Source organism: Ammospiza caudacuta, chromosome 2 (assembly GCF_027887145.1).
Source record: "Ammospiza caudacuta isolate bAmmCau1 chromosome 2, bAmmCau1.pri, whole genome shotgun sequence".
Taxonomy (NCBI): domain Eukaryota; kingdom Metazoa; phylum Chordata; class Aves; order Passeriformes; family Passerellidae; genus Ammospiza; species Ammospiza caudacuta.
The window spans coordinates 78,308,843-78,325,190 of NC_080594.1; the positions used below are offsets into that span (position 1 = coordinate 78,308,843).

General features: G+C 38.1%; 1 protein-coding gene across 1 annotated transcript in view; it reads left to right on the plus strand.

Annotated features, from left to right (window-relative positions):
• The window catches only part of GPC5 (glypican 5), a 598,063-nt gene that overhangs the window by 99,935 nt on the left and 481,780 nt on the right, over positions 1 to 16,348 (plus strand). Inside the window, exon 4 of the mRNA XM_058800184.1 lies at positions 12,332 to 12,465. Coding sequence (XP_058656167.1) covers positions 12,332 to 12,465 — 134 coding nt within the window. The remainder of the gene's footprint in view (positions 1 to 12,331; positions 12,466 to 16,348) is intronic.

The following is a 16,348-nucleotide window of genomic DNA, read 5'->3' on the forward strand; positions in this document are numbered from 1 at the left end:
GAACGGTGTGGCCAGCAGGAGCAGGGAGGTCATTCTGCCCCTGTACTCAGCACTGGTGAGGCCTCACCTGGAGTATTGCGTCCAGTTCTGGGCCCCTCACTTTAGGAGGGACGTTGAGATGCTTGAGCGTGTCCAGAGGAGGGCAACGAGGCTGGTGAGGGGCTTGGAACACAAGCCGTATGAAGAACGACTGAGGGAGCTGGGGTTGTTCAGCCTGGAGAAAAGGAGACTCAGGGGTGACCTTATCACTCTCTTCAACTTCCTGAAGGGTGGCTGTGGTGAGCTGGGGGTCGGTCTCTTTCTCCGGACAGCAACAGACAGAACAAGAGGACACAGTCTCAAGCTGCGCCAAGGGAGATACAGACTAGAATTAAGGAGGAAGTATTTTACAGAAAGAGTGGTCAAATACTGGAATCATCTACCCAGGGAGGTGGTGGAGTCACTATCCCTCGAAGAGTTTAAAAAAAGACTGGATGTGGCACTTGGTGCCATGATCTAGTTGAGGTGTTAGAACATGGGTTGGACTTGATGATCTTAAAGGTCTCTTCCAACCTAGAATTTCTGTGAAATACATAGTATAAGCCCCTGAAAAGGAAAAAGCCAAACTATTTTCACCCTTGCTCACTGGCTGGACAATAGGCAGTGGGCAGCCATCATAACCCATGAAATCACAATGGAATGGGTTGTCCAGAGAGGTTTTGGAGTTTCCATCTTAGTAAATATTCATAACCCAACTAGATATGAACCTGGACAACCAGCTGTATCTGATCCTGATTGAATAGGGATGTTAGACTATATGACCTCAAAAAATCCCTCCTAAATAAATCTGATTCTGTGAAATGGTTTTGAAGGTGGGTGCATTGGGGGAATATTCTTACTGAAGAGCCAACCATCTTTCACTCAGTAGCTGTGGTGGGATAGGACCAGCATGAAGGATCATGGACAGGGCAGGAACATGTCCTGTTCATGGTGTTGCTATAGTGCACTGGCTTCATCTTGTGGCTGGTGAGCATTGCCATGCAAGCATGTTGCTAAAACCAAATCCTCACAAGTCTGTATGCACTGTCTATTTATTTCACAGATCTTTGGTCAAAGCAAAAGAATGAATTGCTCTTAATACAGTCCCTAAGTGTGGATAGAATTCCCCACAACAGGATGATAAAATTTGAGACTATTGGAGCGATAGCCTGAAGGTTCTCAAAGGAAATGGTCGCCAAGCTACCATTCAGCTGTAGTACTTTGGTTCTCAAGAGAAGTGGAGGTATTGGTGCTAAGCTATGGAGGAAAAATGTGCTTTGATTTAGAGCTTGGACAGATACTACCTAAATTTGACATTGTGGGAAAATTAATTATATTGTTCCTGTCACGAAATCAACCTAATATGGACTTAGCCTTGTACTCCTTTAACTTTCAGTGAGTGTGTGTTCCCATTACCAATTTGTAAAAGACAACTCCCAGGTGAGCCACTTGCCATAAATTTCTTTCATACTTTAAAAAAAGACCAAAAAACCCCAACCCTTGTCATTTTCAGCAAATCAGATTTTGGAATAAAATTGTGGAATTCTGCCTGATGCTTTTGGCACATGACTGTGCCATCATAACTTTGCTGAATGTAAATTACTTGATACATTGATGACTTTAAATTACTTCACAAGGTCAGTAGAAACTGATTTGTGAAAACTGCTGAAAAGTAATTGGATTTAAAGTCTAATACAATTGTGTTTGAAAAGAAGATTCCTGCTTCAGCTAACACAGAATTAAGACCATCACCTTCCCTTTCTCTCCATTCAGATATGCATCCAGCCATAGTTGTGAAAAACTGTACTGCTTGTATGATACAATATATTTTTATATATATGTCATTTCTTAAATGTAACGTGAAGTAAGCCTATTGCACTTGTGACCTCGATCAAATTCAGACTCTTCTAGTGGTGTATTTCACTTCTCCATTGTTTCATCATGGAAAAGCTCCTTGCATCTATCAAAAAGTTTTCTTCTGAAGCTAAGCTGGGTTTTGTTCATCAGAAAAGAGAATGGAGAACTTTGAAAACAAAGTGAAAATCACCAAATGAAGTGTTTATGGCTTGTTTCTACCAAATGAAAAGTTGTTATCATTAAACAGTAGACTTTATTCCTACCTGAACATACTTAGAAATTGGACAGCCCTTCCCATCTTTTTTTTTTTTTGATCCATCCATTCTATATATTTCAGCAGCTTGCATTTACTGAGGTCATGGAGTATTACTGTTCTTTCTGGCATTTATACCACACACTATGTATTACTACAAGTCCCTATGCTGTTTTTTTTGTCACTGAAATCAGTGTTTATCCAATAATAAGAAGATACCTGCTACAACATCTAACATAAAAATTGTGGCAATCACAACTCAGAGCATTTTGTGTGTTGAAATGGCAGTTCTATGCCTAATGTTGCTTCATAATCCTCAGAACTGGTGTCCTTTTACAGTGCAGTTGTTCTACTTTTTTCTGATGTGTAGTAACAGGCCTTGAAATCATGCACAGAATATTGGCAGAGGCAATAATACATGCATAGTTAAGTGCACATTGTGGAAAAATGGGTGTTAGGGTTATCTGCTCCTTCGATATATCCAGGCATTGTACTGGAAAGACAAATTGGAAAGACAAAATATGTACACATTGCTGGATGTACACTTGTTGTCTTTTATTTTAAGGTTTGTGATACACTGGGAGATGTGTGGCAAACACTGGAAGCACTTGTTTTCATCAAGAAATTTAAAACATAATAGCAGAACATGAAACCATGAAACCACAAAACCACAACTGTCTAAACAAAATCAGTTGCTATGTTCCTTAGCTTCTCAGAATTTAAATATATGGTGTCTCAGCTTTTGGTCCCACTTTCAAGGTACATCCTTTTCTATACCTCTTCTTTTTTTCTAATTTTCATTTTTTTAATGGAAATGACAGGGGACATATTTCTCACCTTCAGTGAGAAGACGTTCAAATACAGTGTCAAGTTCATGTCTCACACTTTTGTGAAAAGTGCTTTTTGAAAATTCATTTGCTGAATTGCCCAGATTCCTCCCCTTTCTCTCCCACGGTGAAGTTACTTGTATGGGCTTTGGGAGCACTGACAACAATCCCCAGTCTCTGAGCCCCCTGCAGTACCTGGGGGACTGAGGGGTCGCAGAAGAGCTGGAAGTGAAGGAACGAGATTTACCTTGAGATGAAGGAGAGAGGAGATAGGAAGAGGGTGTTTCTAGTCTGAACTTTGTTTTCCACCATTGTAATATCTTTTTAATTTGCAGTATATTAATTAGTCTTCCCCAAACTGAGGCTGTTTTGGCCATGACATTAACTGGTGAGTGGTCTCCTTGTCTTAATCTCAAGCCACAAGCTTTTTCTCCTTATTTCTCTCCCCTTGTTCTTTAGAGGAGAGGGAGTGAGAGAGCAGCAGGGTGAGCCTCCGCTCTTAGCAAAGTCCAACCCAGTTATCAACACACATGCATGGCTTTGGCAAGCAATGCTAAGTGGTGCAGGTTTACATGAGATTTGTTCAATCTAGACTGCCAAGTAAATAATGTAGGAGTAGATCATGGCATGCATTATGCATTTGGATTTAATGTGTTTTAAATGAACCCGCTTCACAATTTGAAACTACTTGAAACTTGTTAAATTGTTCAATTTTGCTGCATTTTTTTAAAAAAGATTTAGATCTGGTATGTCAGGAATGTGTAGGATCTTTAAAAAAGGACCTTTCCTTTTTTATCTTTTTTAGTAACAAGATTACTAAAATTTGGGCAAAATGCACAGATCTGAAATGGCTTTTCACTTTCTATGCACTGGTCAGAGGGCACTCAGAGGTCTGAAAAACGAAGAGTAAGCGGTCTGGGCTGCCATCATGGTCTGGGTTTAGGTGATAGGATAGATATCTAACTCTGCTTTGGCACAATGGCAGGTTTGCCTCAATGTGCTACTGGGCACTTGGACTGAAGGTGAGAAAGATTCTCTCAGAGACTGAAAGTACTGCAATCTGATTCTTCATATTTGCAAAAAGAGAAGGAAGGAGATTTTTCACTCCTTCTCCAAAGCTGAGTAGAAGGCATGAGCAAGTGTAAAGAAGAGCACTAACAATCCTTTCTGTACGCTGTGTATGTGTTTTTTCTCTGCTCTTTGTTTTTCATTGTGAAACAGAGGAACTTCATAGAGATGTACTGAGCTGGCCAGACTTCTGGTATCTCAGTTGGCCTTTAAATTGCTACCAATTCTTTGTAAGGGAAAAACCTTATTCAGGGCAAATCCAAGGATTTTGAAGCAAATCAGCTTTCTGGACTATTTTGGTCCCTGAAATGATATCAACATGTATGAATAAGTGACTGTCTTGTACATTACAAAAGATCTTCAAGGAAAACTGTTTTTCCCAGGTACAAAGAAGAGAGTGAGGAGGCATTGAGGTACAGATATAGCAAGCAGAAGCATTGATCTTGTAAGCTGCAATTTGGAATGGAGAAGAAACGTGTAGATTCTCTGAGATACTAACTAGATAGGGGTTTTTTCCTCTTTTTTTTCTGATGTTTTTTGATTCTTGTTATCATGAAAAGGTGACCCTCCAGTTAGAGAAAGAGTTATTGACAATGTCTAATGCTAAATGAAATAATGTATTGTGACTGCTAATTTAAGTGAACACGATTTTTATTAGCTTACATACTTTTGTTATGTAATTTTGCTAACAAAACTGCTCTGCTCTTCACAATTTTGGAATGTAAATAGCATGTAAATAGCAGCCTGCAATAAAGTGTAAACATGTTGTGCAGATATGCTGATGCAGCCAGCTTGCTTTGCTTTCACTAATTCTTTATGTGTTATAAATTGAAATGTATTTTTTGTTTTAAGTGAGTTATGTGCCTGATAAAGGTTATAGACACCCAGTTCTGCTTTCATTGACAGTCACACTTCTACTGAATTTCTTTTGGTTTACACAGGTGACCCTGGATAATTTTTGACCTAGATTTAAAGAACAATTCTGCCTGTGTCCTACAAGACAGCCCTCTGTGTGAGAGCTGTATTTGCTGGGCACACAGAAATATGGAGAAATAAAGTATATTTGAACCACAAGAAAGCACAAATAAATCAGTCAAACTACACCCAGACAGCTGATCTTTGGAAAGGGCTACTGCTGGTTTTATGTAATTGTTTTTGGGAGGAGAACCACAGAGTGTTTTCACTGAGCATAAATGGAACACCTTGGCATCCACTGAAGCAGACTTGGATCGGGAGAGCTGGCAGCCTCTCAGAAGAAGCAGTTTTTGTTGAACTGCCTTTGAAGAGTTTGAACTGGCAGTGCTGTGTTCTGGCTACAGGGTAACTTGGCTGAGAACATTTGGATTTCCCCTGACATTAAGTCATTTAAAGTGAAAAAAAGAAAAAATCATTTCCTTCCCTTCCAGCTCCATTCAGGAGGAGAAACTATTTTTACTGCCAGACTTGCTGAGTGTTAGTCCCTCATGAATGGAGCAACAGAATTAAAACCATTTACAATTTTAGTGATTCAAGACCAGAAGACTCAAATTAAAAGTACATTAAGTGGATCATATTTAATGGGCTCTTGGATTTCATTTTGCAATCCCCAACATGCAAAATTATGAAGGAAAGCAGAGATAATTAAACATTGATAAGATATGAGAACAGAGCTCTCAAGAACTTGGACATGATAACTGATTTTGATAAATGTAGTAGTAGGAGGAGAATATGCATCTCAGTCATGTGAAAGTTGGGAACTGTGACTCCTAGAATCCAACAGCTTGAACAGCAGTCTTTTACAAAATCATATGAAAAAAATCTGATTATAAAAAGCTGGTTAGCAAAGTCTTTGCATTTTTGTCTCTTTGCTTGGTCTTGACTGAAGATTTTGTAGACTCACAGAATGGTTTGCATTGCAAGGAACTTTAAAGATCATCTAGTTCCACCCCCCTGCCATGGACAGGGACTCTTTCCACCAGACCAGATGTTCAAGGTCCAATCCAGCCTGGCCTTGAATACTTCCAGGCATGGGGCATTTCCCCATGGCAGTGGTGCTGCATGGTGCCAAACCAAGTGGAATTATTAGTTCAGTACCTCCAAGTTGTACTTCAATTTATATATCACAGAAAATTACTTTGCTTTTATTTCCAACATGTAATCCTTTCATTTTTTTCCCTGAGGAGGCTACCACTGCCTTGCTGGTGGGTGTGCATTCTGTACATCTGCAGTTTACATTTATTTTTCCTCAATACCACCTACCTGGGTGTGAGACAAACTATTGTATTTCACAAGTTTTCTTTGAATTGGATTTGTCCTTTTTGAGCTTGAAACCACTTCCAAATCTATCTTTCTTGAAAAATTATAGCTGCACATTATTGTGTATCACCTGAAATTTCAATTTCAATTTTGAATAAAATTTCTTGGAAAATATCATTAGCTGGCAAGTCTATTTGAGATTTGTCTTACCGGAGATTCTAAATTGTTTAGTAATTTTAGCAGGTATTATTCTACGTGTCTAATTCTCTAGGCTTTTGTTCACAATGTTTTCCTCCTCACTTGTCATGGACTTCTCCTGCAAATTCTGTAAAATGCTTAAGCGTAGGTATGAATTTTGTAATTTCCCAATGTAACTCCAGAACTTGCTTATTTTCCTGTGTCTGAGACGTAGTGTTACAGTCAAGTAGTCACCGAATAAGAAGACAAAATTTGAAAAGAAAGCAAAGAAAATAGTACAGAATTTCTTCATGGTTTTCCTGAGTTGCAAACGTGGTATTTCACCAGTCTCTCATGACATTAATGGTTTCATATTAACATTTTTGCTGTTCTGAAGGAAAAGCAGGTGTTTATTACCTCATGCTTGCTCTCTTGTTTTCAAAACCTTGGATTTTGTCTCAGTTGGGAATACTTTAATCTCCCGTGCCATGTGCACCTTCTCATATATCAAAATGCATTTTTCTTTGAAACAGAAGTTTGAGCTTAAATGAGCAACTGTTACAAGCAAAAAAAAAAACAAAAAAAACCAAAAAGGCAAACAACCCTAAAACTTCCCAAACTAACAGAAGGCTGCTGAAGTGCTTGGGAACACTGAAATACTGATGCTCCCTCTTGTGGTTTAGTTGAAATGAAACAAACCAGGGAAACTATAACAGTTTAATGCATTATTTTCCTTGATCAAAATCTTTGGTATTTTTGATTAGTAATCTGGTGCTGGAAATCCTGGCAACTCATCAAGAATCTATTTCTAGAAGAAAGTATTCGTTTTGTATTTGTAGAACAGAAAATAAAATTTTATTTTGGGGTTGTTAGATTTCAGCTGTCCATTTGCTCACGAGTGTTTGAGGGGATTTAACTGTAAGGAATATGGCAAGTTTCTGATCTGACAGTTAGAATTGAAAACCCCCAGACTAATCACTAGCTAAAGCATGCATTAAATAAAATCAGATCATGGCATAGCTAGTCACTTAGACTGTGCTGTGCATTGAGCAACAGGGGAGAAGACGCCTCTCTGGGTACAAAACCTCTTGGTCTTTTACTCAGATCTGGCTAGGTGTCAGAATCAGGAGTCTGAAAACTGCCCTTTCCTTTATTTAAAGAATTTTTTTAACTCTTTCGTGGTTTTTGGTTTTTTTTTGGTAAATTTTGCAGGCGCTGTAAGTTTTTCATACATGTATGTGTATATCTCTAGGATTTCCTGTAAATTGAGTATGTGTTAGGTGTTTACTAGATTGATCCAGTCTCACAAACCTTCAGGGCATCAGTGTAGCCATGGTCTGTGCAGGCATTTAAAACTTGAGTCTACTGAGACTTGGTAAATCTAGTTTGAAGTGCATCACAGGACAGTGCATTGTTTGCTTCAGTCATTTGATGTAAAATAATTTTGGTAGAAATGCTGAGGTCAGAAGGAACCATTTGTGTAGTGGGAAAAAAGAGCAAAAGGCACAAACCAAAACTGAAATAAAGAATGTGACACATTTCACATATTGAGTGTCTGAACTTAAGAGAACAGTGTCTGACCATTATTGCTATGATGCTCCCATTATTGTGCAGTCCTGTTTAAATACAAAGGTTTATAATGCTCTGGTTTTCCAAACTGTGAGTAATCATAAGTAGGCATTCTAAGGAATCACACCAAGGAAAATCAAACTGCCATAAAGTTCATGTGTGGCACTAATTGCAATTTAACTGCATGGTTATTACAAGAGCTTTTAATTAACTCAGTCATCATACTGTGGCATACAAATTGTGTGTAATAATAGCATGCTGACTATAATGACAATAGGTTTGTCTGAACTGTGAAAATCAGGAGTTTTATAATTTTCAGAGATTTCTTTTTATGCCCTTAAATATTGTGTGGTATTTAAGAACATTTCAAAAAAAAAAGAAAAAAAAAAAGAAAAAATCCTAGAAAGCTGCTGAGGCTTTCCTGCTTTAAAATTTTGTGGAAATCTTTAAGTCTCCCTGAAATTCAGTGAGAGGTATCTCACTGAATTATTTTTCTGATGATTTTTCAGTGTCACTTTTCTATTTTCATCCCCTTTGAGGATCATTTTTCACACTCTCTTGTTTTTGAAGCCAAGAAAAATGCTCAGTTTGTGGAAACATTCAGAGGAAATCCCATTTCAGTGGCACTGGAAGATTGTAAGAATAGATTCTGACCTGATATTGCTACAAAATTTATTAGTTCAGTAGGGTAGTGAGAGCATTGCTCTTCTCTCAAAGTTGTGATTCCAGTCTCTCAAGACTGGCAATAATAGCACTGAATGATTTCTCTATTGGAATGTTAATTTTGCAGTCCAAAGACTAAAAATTAGGAAACAGTGTAGCTAATGAATGTAGCTGAAGTCCTTCAGAAAGCACAAGAAATACGACTAGGTGGTGTTATGGTTGTCATATGTATTTCTTCCTGTAGATATAAAGAAAGCATTAAAAAATAAATATAAAGCAGAAATTATTATGGGAATTGTATTTTTCTGGTTTTTAGACTGTCATCAGCCCTGTACTGGGAAACTGAATACCAGAATGTTTGAGTTATTAATTATTTGGCTCACAGACAGAACAGGCACCTGAAGGCAAGGCTAGAGTACATGACATTTTCATATGCACAAGTTTACTGCAGAAACGAGGTGATGATGAAGACTAGGCTAGTGAGGGAGGTAAAAGTAAATTTGTTATGCACATTAAGTTAATGACATAGAAGTGACAGACACTACTGAACAGTTAAAAAACCCCAGGCTGGGTTCGGCTGGGTGAGCAATATGAGCGTGGTGTAACCAAACACGGAAAGAAGAACCAACACCACACAAAGCCAGTGGTCCCAGAGGTTTAAATATCACAGATATGAGAAAGGTTACAGAGATGCTGACATCACCATTGTAAATGCTGAAGTAGCTCATCCTTCAGAAACTGTGTCTGAATAAGAAGTGACTGATAAAGAGTGAATTTTGTGCTGCTGCCCTCATTAACAGAACTGAGTTCTCAGCAGTATGATTACTGTCATGCTTATCTTTGTGAGAATGGCAGTGGTGTATGTGGTGGTGTGCAAATGCTTTTTATTACAATTTTCAGAATTTTTCAACACCGGGGAAAAATAAGATCTTAAGAAGGCATTTCAGATAATTACTGGTTTTTAATGTTATCTTTATGCATAAAGTTTACCCAAGATTACTTTTTAAGAAAGATTTTGTATTTGAAACTAAGATTTGTATTTACATGTATCAGTGAATGCAAATTTCCTACTGTTGCAAATGCATTTCTTGAGACATTGACTCAAAGAGAACAGAGAAAGGCTGTAAGACAGTATTTTGAAACAACTGTCTATGTAAAGCACGTGTAAAACAAGTATCATCCGTATTCCAGGGCACTATGACTGTAAAGATTATTGATTTTCTTTTTTTTTTTTTTTTTTATCCAGAGCAAAATATAATGACACTTTACTGTAAATTCAAGAAACAGAGAGCTGTGGATTCTCTTGTTTTCCTAGTGAAGGTGAATGTATATGAGTTTTTTCAGTTTACTATAGGTGGAGCTAATTTATTTATTTTTGTCTTCCTTTTTTTTTCCCTTGACCTGAAGGACTGTTACTCATCTGCTCAGGGGCTGCATTGGCCAGCAGGTCACCTCTACCGTGTTTCTCCTCTCCCCTCAGGCTCTCACCCTGCAGTCAGGCTCTGCGGCTGCCTGGGCAGCAAAGGTGCCTTGTTCAGATGTGCAAGGCACCTGAGACCCATAACACCCTACACACTTGACCCAGGCTTTTCAGGAGACAAAACATCTGGATATGACTCCTTCCCAAACATCTGGATCTCACTCTCACTCTCTGTTAAACCTTATTTTTACTTTTGGTAAGACAAAGAGTAGCTGGAGAGTGTATGGGAACCTGGAACTGAGGCAACTCAAACAATCAGTTGCTTTGTCATAGGAGCTGATCATAAGCATAATGCTCCCTGTGTCACATCAGTGAGCATAAAAGGATATGATAACAGTGAGAAAAATAAAATGATGGAAAAATTTTGTGGCTCTGGTGTATCTCCATTCTATTGGCACAGAGGGGCTGATGTGATAAGCTGCTGCAGAGGCTGGCACTGAAGGAGCAAACTTGCATAAGGATGCATGAAGCACAGAAAAGGTGTAGAGCCTTGCAAGGGGGGGAAATGGGGAGTCCAGTTAAGCTGCTGGAATAAGCTTTAATGTGTTTGAGGAAGAAGTACTGGGAGAAATAGAGCGAGGTAGGTTGAAACTGAATTTGAAGACAAGAAGGAATGTAGTAAGATGCTGTCCAGAGAGACACTGCCTCTGAGAAGAAACATTGAGATGCATGCCTCAAGTGATGTTCAGAGTGTAATCCCTTAAAGGACATCAGTCGTATGTCCAGAGATAATTGTCTTGCAGGTAAATTCAGGCATGTCATTTGAAGGGCATCTAAACTATAACTTGGCTGTCTGCGTTGTGACATGTGAACCACACCCTAAAAGGACCACTCACTTTCAACTTTACCTTCAATTTCAAATCATAAGGGGAACACTAGTTCTTATGTAGCAATAATGCTGATTCTTTCTTCTTTTCACAGACCATAGCAAGTGCATTCAGCAATGTTTCATTATCGCCACATACAACATGCATGCCAACAAACTCATTAAAATTAAATGTGTTTATTCTATTTTAAATTTTAAGTGTATTTCTTAACTAGCTCTATAGGAGTTCTTAGTTGGAAAGATGGTCTGTAAGACTTGCATTTCTCTCTTTAATGCATGATGATAACCTGAAAATGAGATTTATTTGCTGTCTCTGTTCTTACATGTGGGAATATAAAATAGGAAACAATAATCCTTGTTGGGTAGCATACACACTCCTTCCTTCACATGGCAGCATTTTGAATGTGTTTCTGCTTCAAGACTGGATATCTGCCTTAGAGGCCACATTGATCTCCTCTCTCCCTTTTCTCTCTAAAAGTTGACTGCCTAATGACTACCAAGTTTTCGTGTCACATACAGTATTAGTTTTTCACCTGTGACAGCTTATACGAATGCATGCTGTTCAGCCTGCTTAATATATCTTATCAGATGTGATTACAAGCATAACTATTTCTTATTAAATAAATATATGTATATGTCTAATATTGTATTCAATGACTAGGAAGAGTAATGAGCTATGGATGTAATGTCCTGTGTCATACAAAATGCTCAATATCATGTTTTACAAAGAAGATGAGTCTTCATGTGAATTTTTATCTGTTGACAACTAGATCAGAAAGCTGGACATAAAATTCCTTGATATTTTCAGCATCTGCGGTCCAATATCACTAAACTTACATCTTGGGTCACTGCCTTAACATCTTTCAATGTTGTAATGCAAGTTTCTAGCATGCTAACTGTTCACTATATCTTTGTGTAGCTGGTCTGAACATGCCATAATAATTCATCAGCCCTGAAAGAAGGCACAAAGTTCAATGTATATTAAAAATGTGGTTGGGATACATTACAGAAAAAATGGAAATGTGCTGTTGTTTACAACACATCATATTCTCTGAGGATTCTGGTACAGTCTACATAAAGATACACTTCCTTATGGGAAAAAAAGCACCACAATCAATAAAATACATAGTGACTTTCTTACACACTTGGTATCCCTTAAAAAGGAATGCTTTTACTATTTTTTCTACTATGAAAAGACTAATTATGTGTTTGCTGAGTTCATTATGATAATTAATTATGCTTTTTGTAGCTTAGTCTTTCTTTCTTGTTAAAATGTAATGAAACTGAATTGAGAGATACATAAGAATTGTTGCTTACATGTGTTCTTTACTTCTTCTTGTGGCTTTTTTTTCTTTTAGGTGAATAAGATATGTGGTCCTCCTGTAAGGAAGCCTAAACAGTCTCCAGGTTGCTCCTTTGATCAGAACAAAGATAATCAAGTGTTGAAGATGTTCTCCAGAGACAGTGAACAAACACTCACCAACAGAAGAAAGTAAGACATTAGTTTTACAGCCAGAAAGAAAGAATAAAGTAAGCCATTAATTTTACAACAGAGTAGATTATGCTCAATGCTATAACCTGCATTACTAGAGAATAAAGGCTCCAAAGAATGAAACATTTTAGCAACACAGCCTACTCTGTTACATTTTGGAAAGGCTAATTTCATGACTAGATTTTGTTTTCAGAAGTGATGGACATATGACCAGAGTCATTTGGTGTGGTTTAAATTATTTAGGAGGGTGTATAACATTGATTGATTATGCATATTGGCTCTATGTGTAATTTTTAAAACTGCATTTAACTTTACATATCAGCAGGCATTATTAAATCTGACAAAAAATGACTGTAGCTTTTTACCGCAAACTATTTGTACAAGCTGATAAGACAAAAAATGAATGACTTTTCTCACATATCTTTCTGCTGTAAAAAACCAGACAACTAAGCATTCGGGACTTAGTCTTGAAAGCCTTGTTCAAGCAAGACCTGCTGATTTTATTTTTCTCTGACACTTTTGCTGGTATGTAGTGAATTGAAGTGACTGCAGAGGCGTGGAGATTTCATTTAAACCTGGCTCAGCATTGCAGGGTGAGCTTTGTGTAACTGCATGAGTTAGGTGTTCGAGCTGCCATTACAGTCAGTGGGAAGGAGAAGTCATTTTAGCTGCCCACACATCTGTAAGCATCCAGTGCCACTCAGAGATACCCTGGGGTGTCCCAGCTGATCCTCTCCTGCCCAGAAGCATGAACGTGTCCCATAAGTTGTATCATAGAGTTCAAGCCTGACAGAGTTGAAGAAGTGTTTGGAGCATACTTTCATACTCTCTCACATGGTAGGACTCTTGAGGGTGGTCCTGTGCAGGGCTAAGAGTTGGACTCAAAGATGCATGTGAGTCCCTTCCAAATCAGCAGATTCTGTGATTCTGTGGTGGCTTCCTGCAGATATCTGAGGTAGTTGAAGGAATCTCAAAGGCCAGTCTATATTTAGACAAGTCAGTCAGGTTTTTCATGACCATAATAGCACTCTAAGGCATTAGGAATATTGCAGGTAAGATTAAAGGCTCCATTATGCAAATAAAGTACAAAGTTAAAATTTAGAAATTTCATTTCTGTCATAGTGTTTGCTAAAACACAGAGAAGTTTTCTTTGTCCTCTTTTTCTTCTCATTTCACTTTGTAGCACAGAAGGAAACAGAAGTGAGAGAATTGCAGGAAATAATTGCTCACTCCTGATGTCTGGAGAAGAAAAGGTGCCTCTGAGCTTCAAAGGCAAACCATTCTTCTCAGTGTAAGGACCTTCAGTTACTAAATAATGAAAAAAACTCCAAAACAATGCAAAATATAAATAGAGGGTTTTACAAACATTGTGGTCACAGAAAGATATGCAAAAGATATGCATAGAAGTTTGCTTTAGCCAGCACAGGTGTTTTTCAGTGAATAACCATTACATGGGTGCATGTTTCTCAGTTACATGCAAGTTCTTGATGTTTTCTGATTGCTGACACTCTGCAAACACAATACCATATTCTAAAATCTCACTTAAACCAGGACTGTTCCAAGTTTCAAAGCAGAACACTGTATTGACCTCAGGGAGATCATCTGAGAGACCTTCAGGGGTGTGAAAGGCAGTGGGCAACACAAAGCAGCATCCTTCCCTTCCCTTCCCTTCCCTTCCCTTCCCTTCCCTTCCCTTCCCTTCCCTTCCCTTCCCTTCCCTTCCCTTCCCTTCCCTTCCCTTCCCTTCCCTTCCCTTCCCTTCCCTTCCCTTCCCGGAAACTTCCCTTCCCTTCCCGGAAACTTCCCTTCCCTTCCCTTCCCGGAAACTTCCCTTCCCTTCCCGGAAACTTCCCTTCCCTTCCCGGAAACTTCCCGGAAACTTCCCTTCCCTTCCCGGAAACTTCCCTTCCCGGAAACTTCCCTTCCCTTCCCGGAAACTTCCCTTCTCTCTCACCTGTCTGAGATTCTAGAGACACTTCTTCATGGCATGCAAACTGCACCAAAAAGGGGAAGGCAAAGAAATTTTGAAATTCACTAATGCAGATTCCAGTTTAACAGCTTCCTATCTGCCATCATCTGCAGTTGTTACCCCCTGGATCACCTCCTTCCTTATTAGGCACACTCACTTTACATTTCACTTTATATTCCCATAGCAACTGCAAGAACCTCTCGTGGAAGTGACTTCAGCAAGTGCTTGCAGCCTGCTCTTAAGGAAGTGCTCTTCTCTAACTCCACCCTATTTACCTCCTGTGGTACTTCTGTTTTCCAAATGCATGTCCAGAGGAAAGTTTACATTTTAAAGTACATGTTGGACTGCTGCTACCTGAACTTCTCCTGAATTATCTTTACCTACTGGAAGAAGCTGGTACTTTCTGGTACTATTTGGTACAAGAAGAAAAAGAAATTTCTCCTTTCTTTTGATGCCAAAAAATTGTTAGATGAATTTTAAAAAATCTAAGCGAACCCTTCCACAGCAACATACCAACTTGGAAGTATTGTAATGCTTTTTTCTCCAGAACTGTAAACAGCTTCTAGTACAGAGGATGAAATTGTTACAAAAAAAAAAAAAAAAAAGAAAAGAAAAAGAAGAATATTTCTGAATAAACAGATAAAAAGTATCTTCAGCTTCCACTGACTGTAATTGCACATTTGTGGTCAGCTGCCTATAATTGCATGCTATCTGGTCTAGAGGATGATCATGTGAAAATTGACATTCATACCATTTGCCCTTCTAACTACTTTGGTCAGGCATTAACAGGGGCTGAAATCAGTTATTACTTCTCTATTAAATTTATCTTTGCCTCAGGACATATTTACTAATAAACCAAATGACCTTTCTGTTAGAATGCAGTTTGTGGCAAGATATTATGACAGCTACATTTATTTATTTTTATTTCTTCTTCAGAAGAAATTCCAACTGTTCACTTTGAGAGGACTCTCTAAACACTATTTTTCAGCCATAATGTAAACATAAAGCATAGACAAAATCAAAATCAATCCACTCAATGGCATTTGGAGGGAAAATGCAAAGCCACTGTGCACACTGGATTCAATTTTGTGTGTGGAGAAATAAAAGATATGATTATTCATGGCTGGGAGAGTGTGGATGAATCATATTTAAAACCTAATGCACATAGGCAATTATATGTTGCATAGTCAAAATTGACCCTACATGGGATTTTTCAGAACTGCAGTTTTAGAATTAGTAGGGCACTCACATCACATTTAATAGACATAGTTAATCAAAACCACTGTAGTTGGTGTAAAATATTTGCCCTATTACATGAAAGAATGTATGGCTTTTTAGATGATGGACTGTATAAATCACTGATGTTTTATCTGTTTTAATTTGAAGTAAATAATACTGAATCAATTCCCTATAGCATATGGTCCTGTGGTAACTAAATATAGGGAAATGTATATGCTATTTCTGGCATTTTTTTCACAGCTCCAGACACTATAAAGGGAGTTAGCATAAAGTGGAGCTTGCTGGGTTACAGAGCAATGAGTGCAGCATTTGGTGGGGCTTTTCTGTGTGCCTGCAGGTCATAGATAACTCAGTAATGTGTCATGTTCCATTTCAGAATGAATAAGTATTTTAATTTTTCCCAGTAGGAAAGGGTCTCCCAGGAAGAGATTTGCAATTCATAAACAAACAATTTGTATTAAATACCACAATTCTGTTAAGAACATTCCAACTAAAAAGTAATTCATTTGTTTTGAATTAAGTACAAAACCTTATCACTACCTCTGGGCATCTTTAAAATTATTTAAAATTACAATACATCATTTATAACCTGCCAGCACAGCACATGGTAGAACTGATACAATTCTTCAGATGGTTATTTAAATCTTTACTAAATACTGAACTCCAACATCTTAA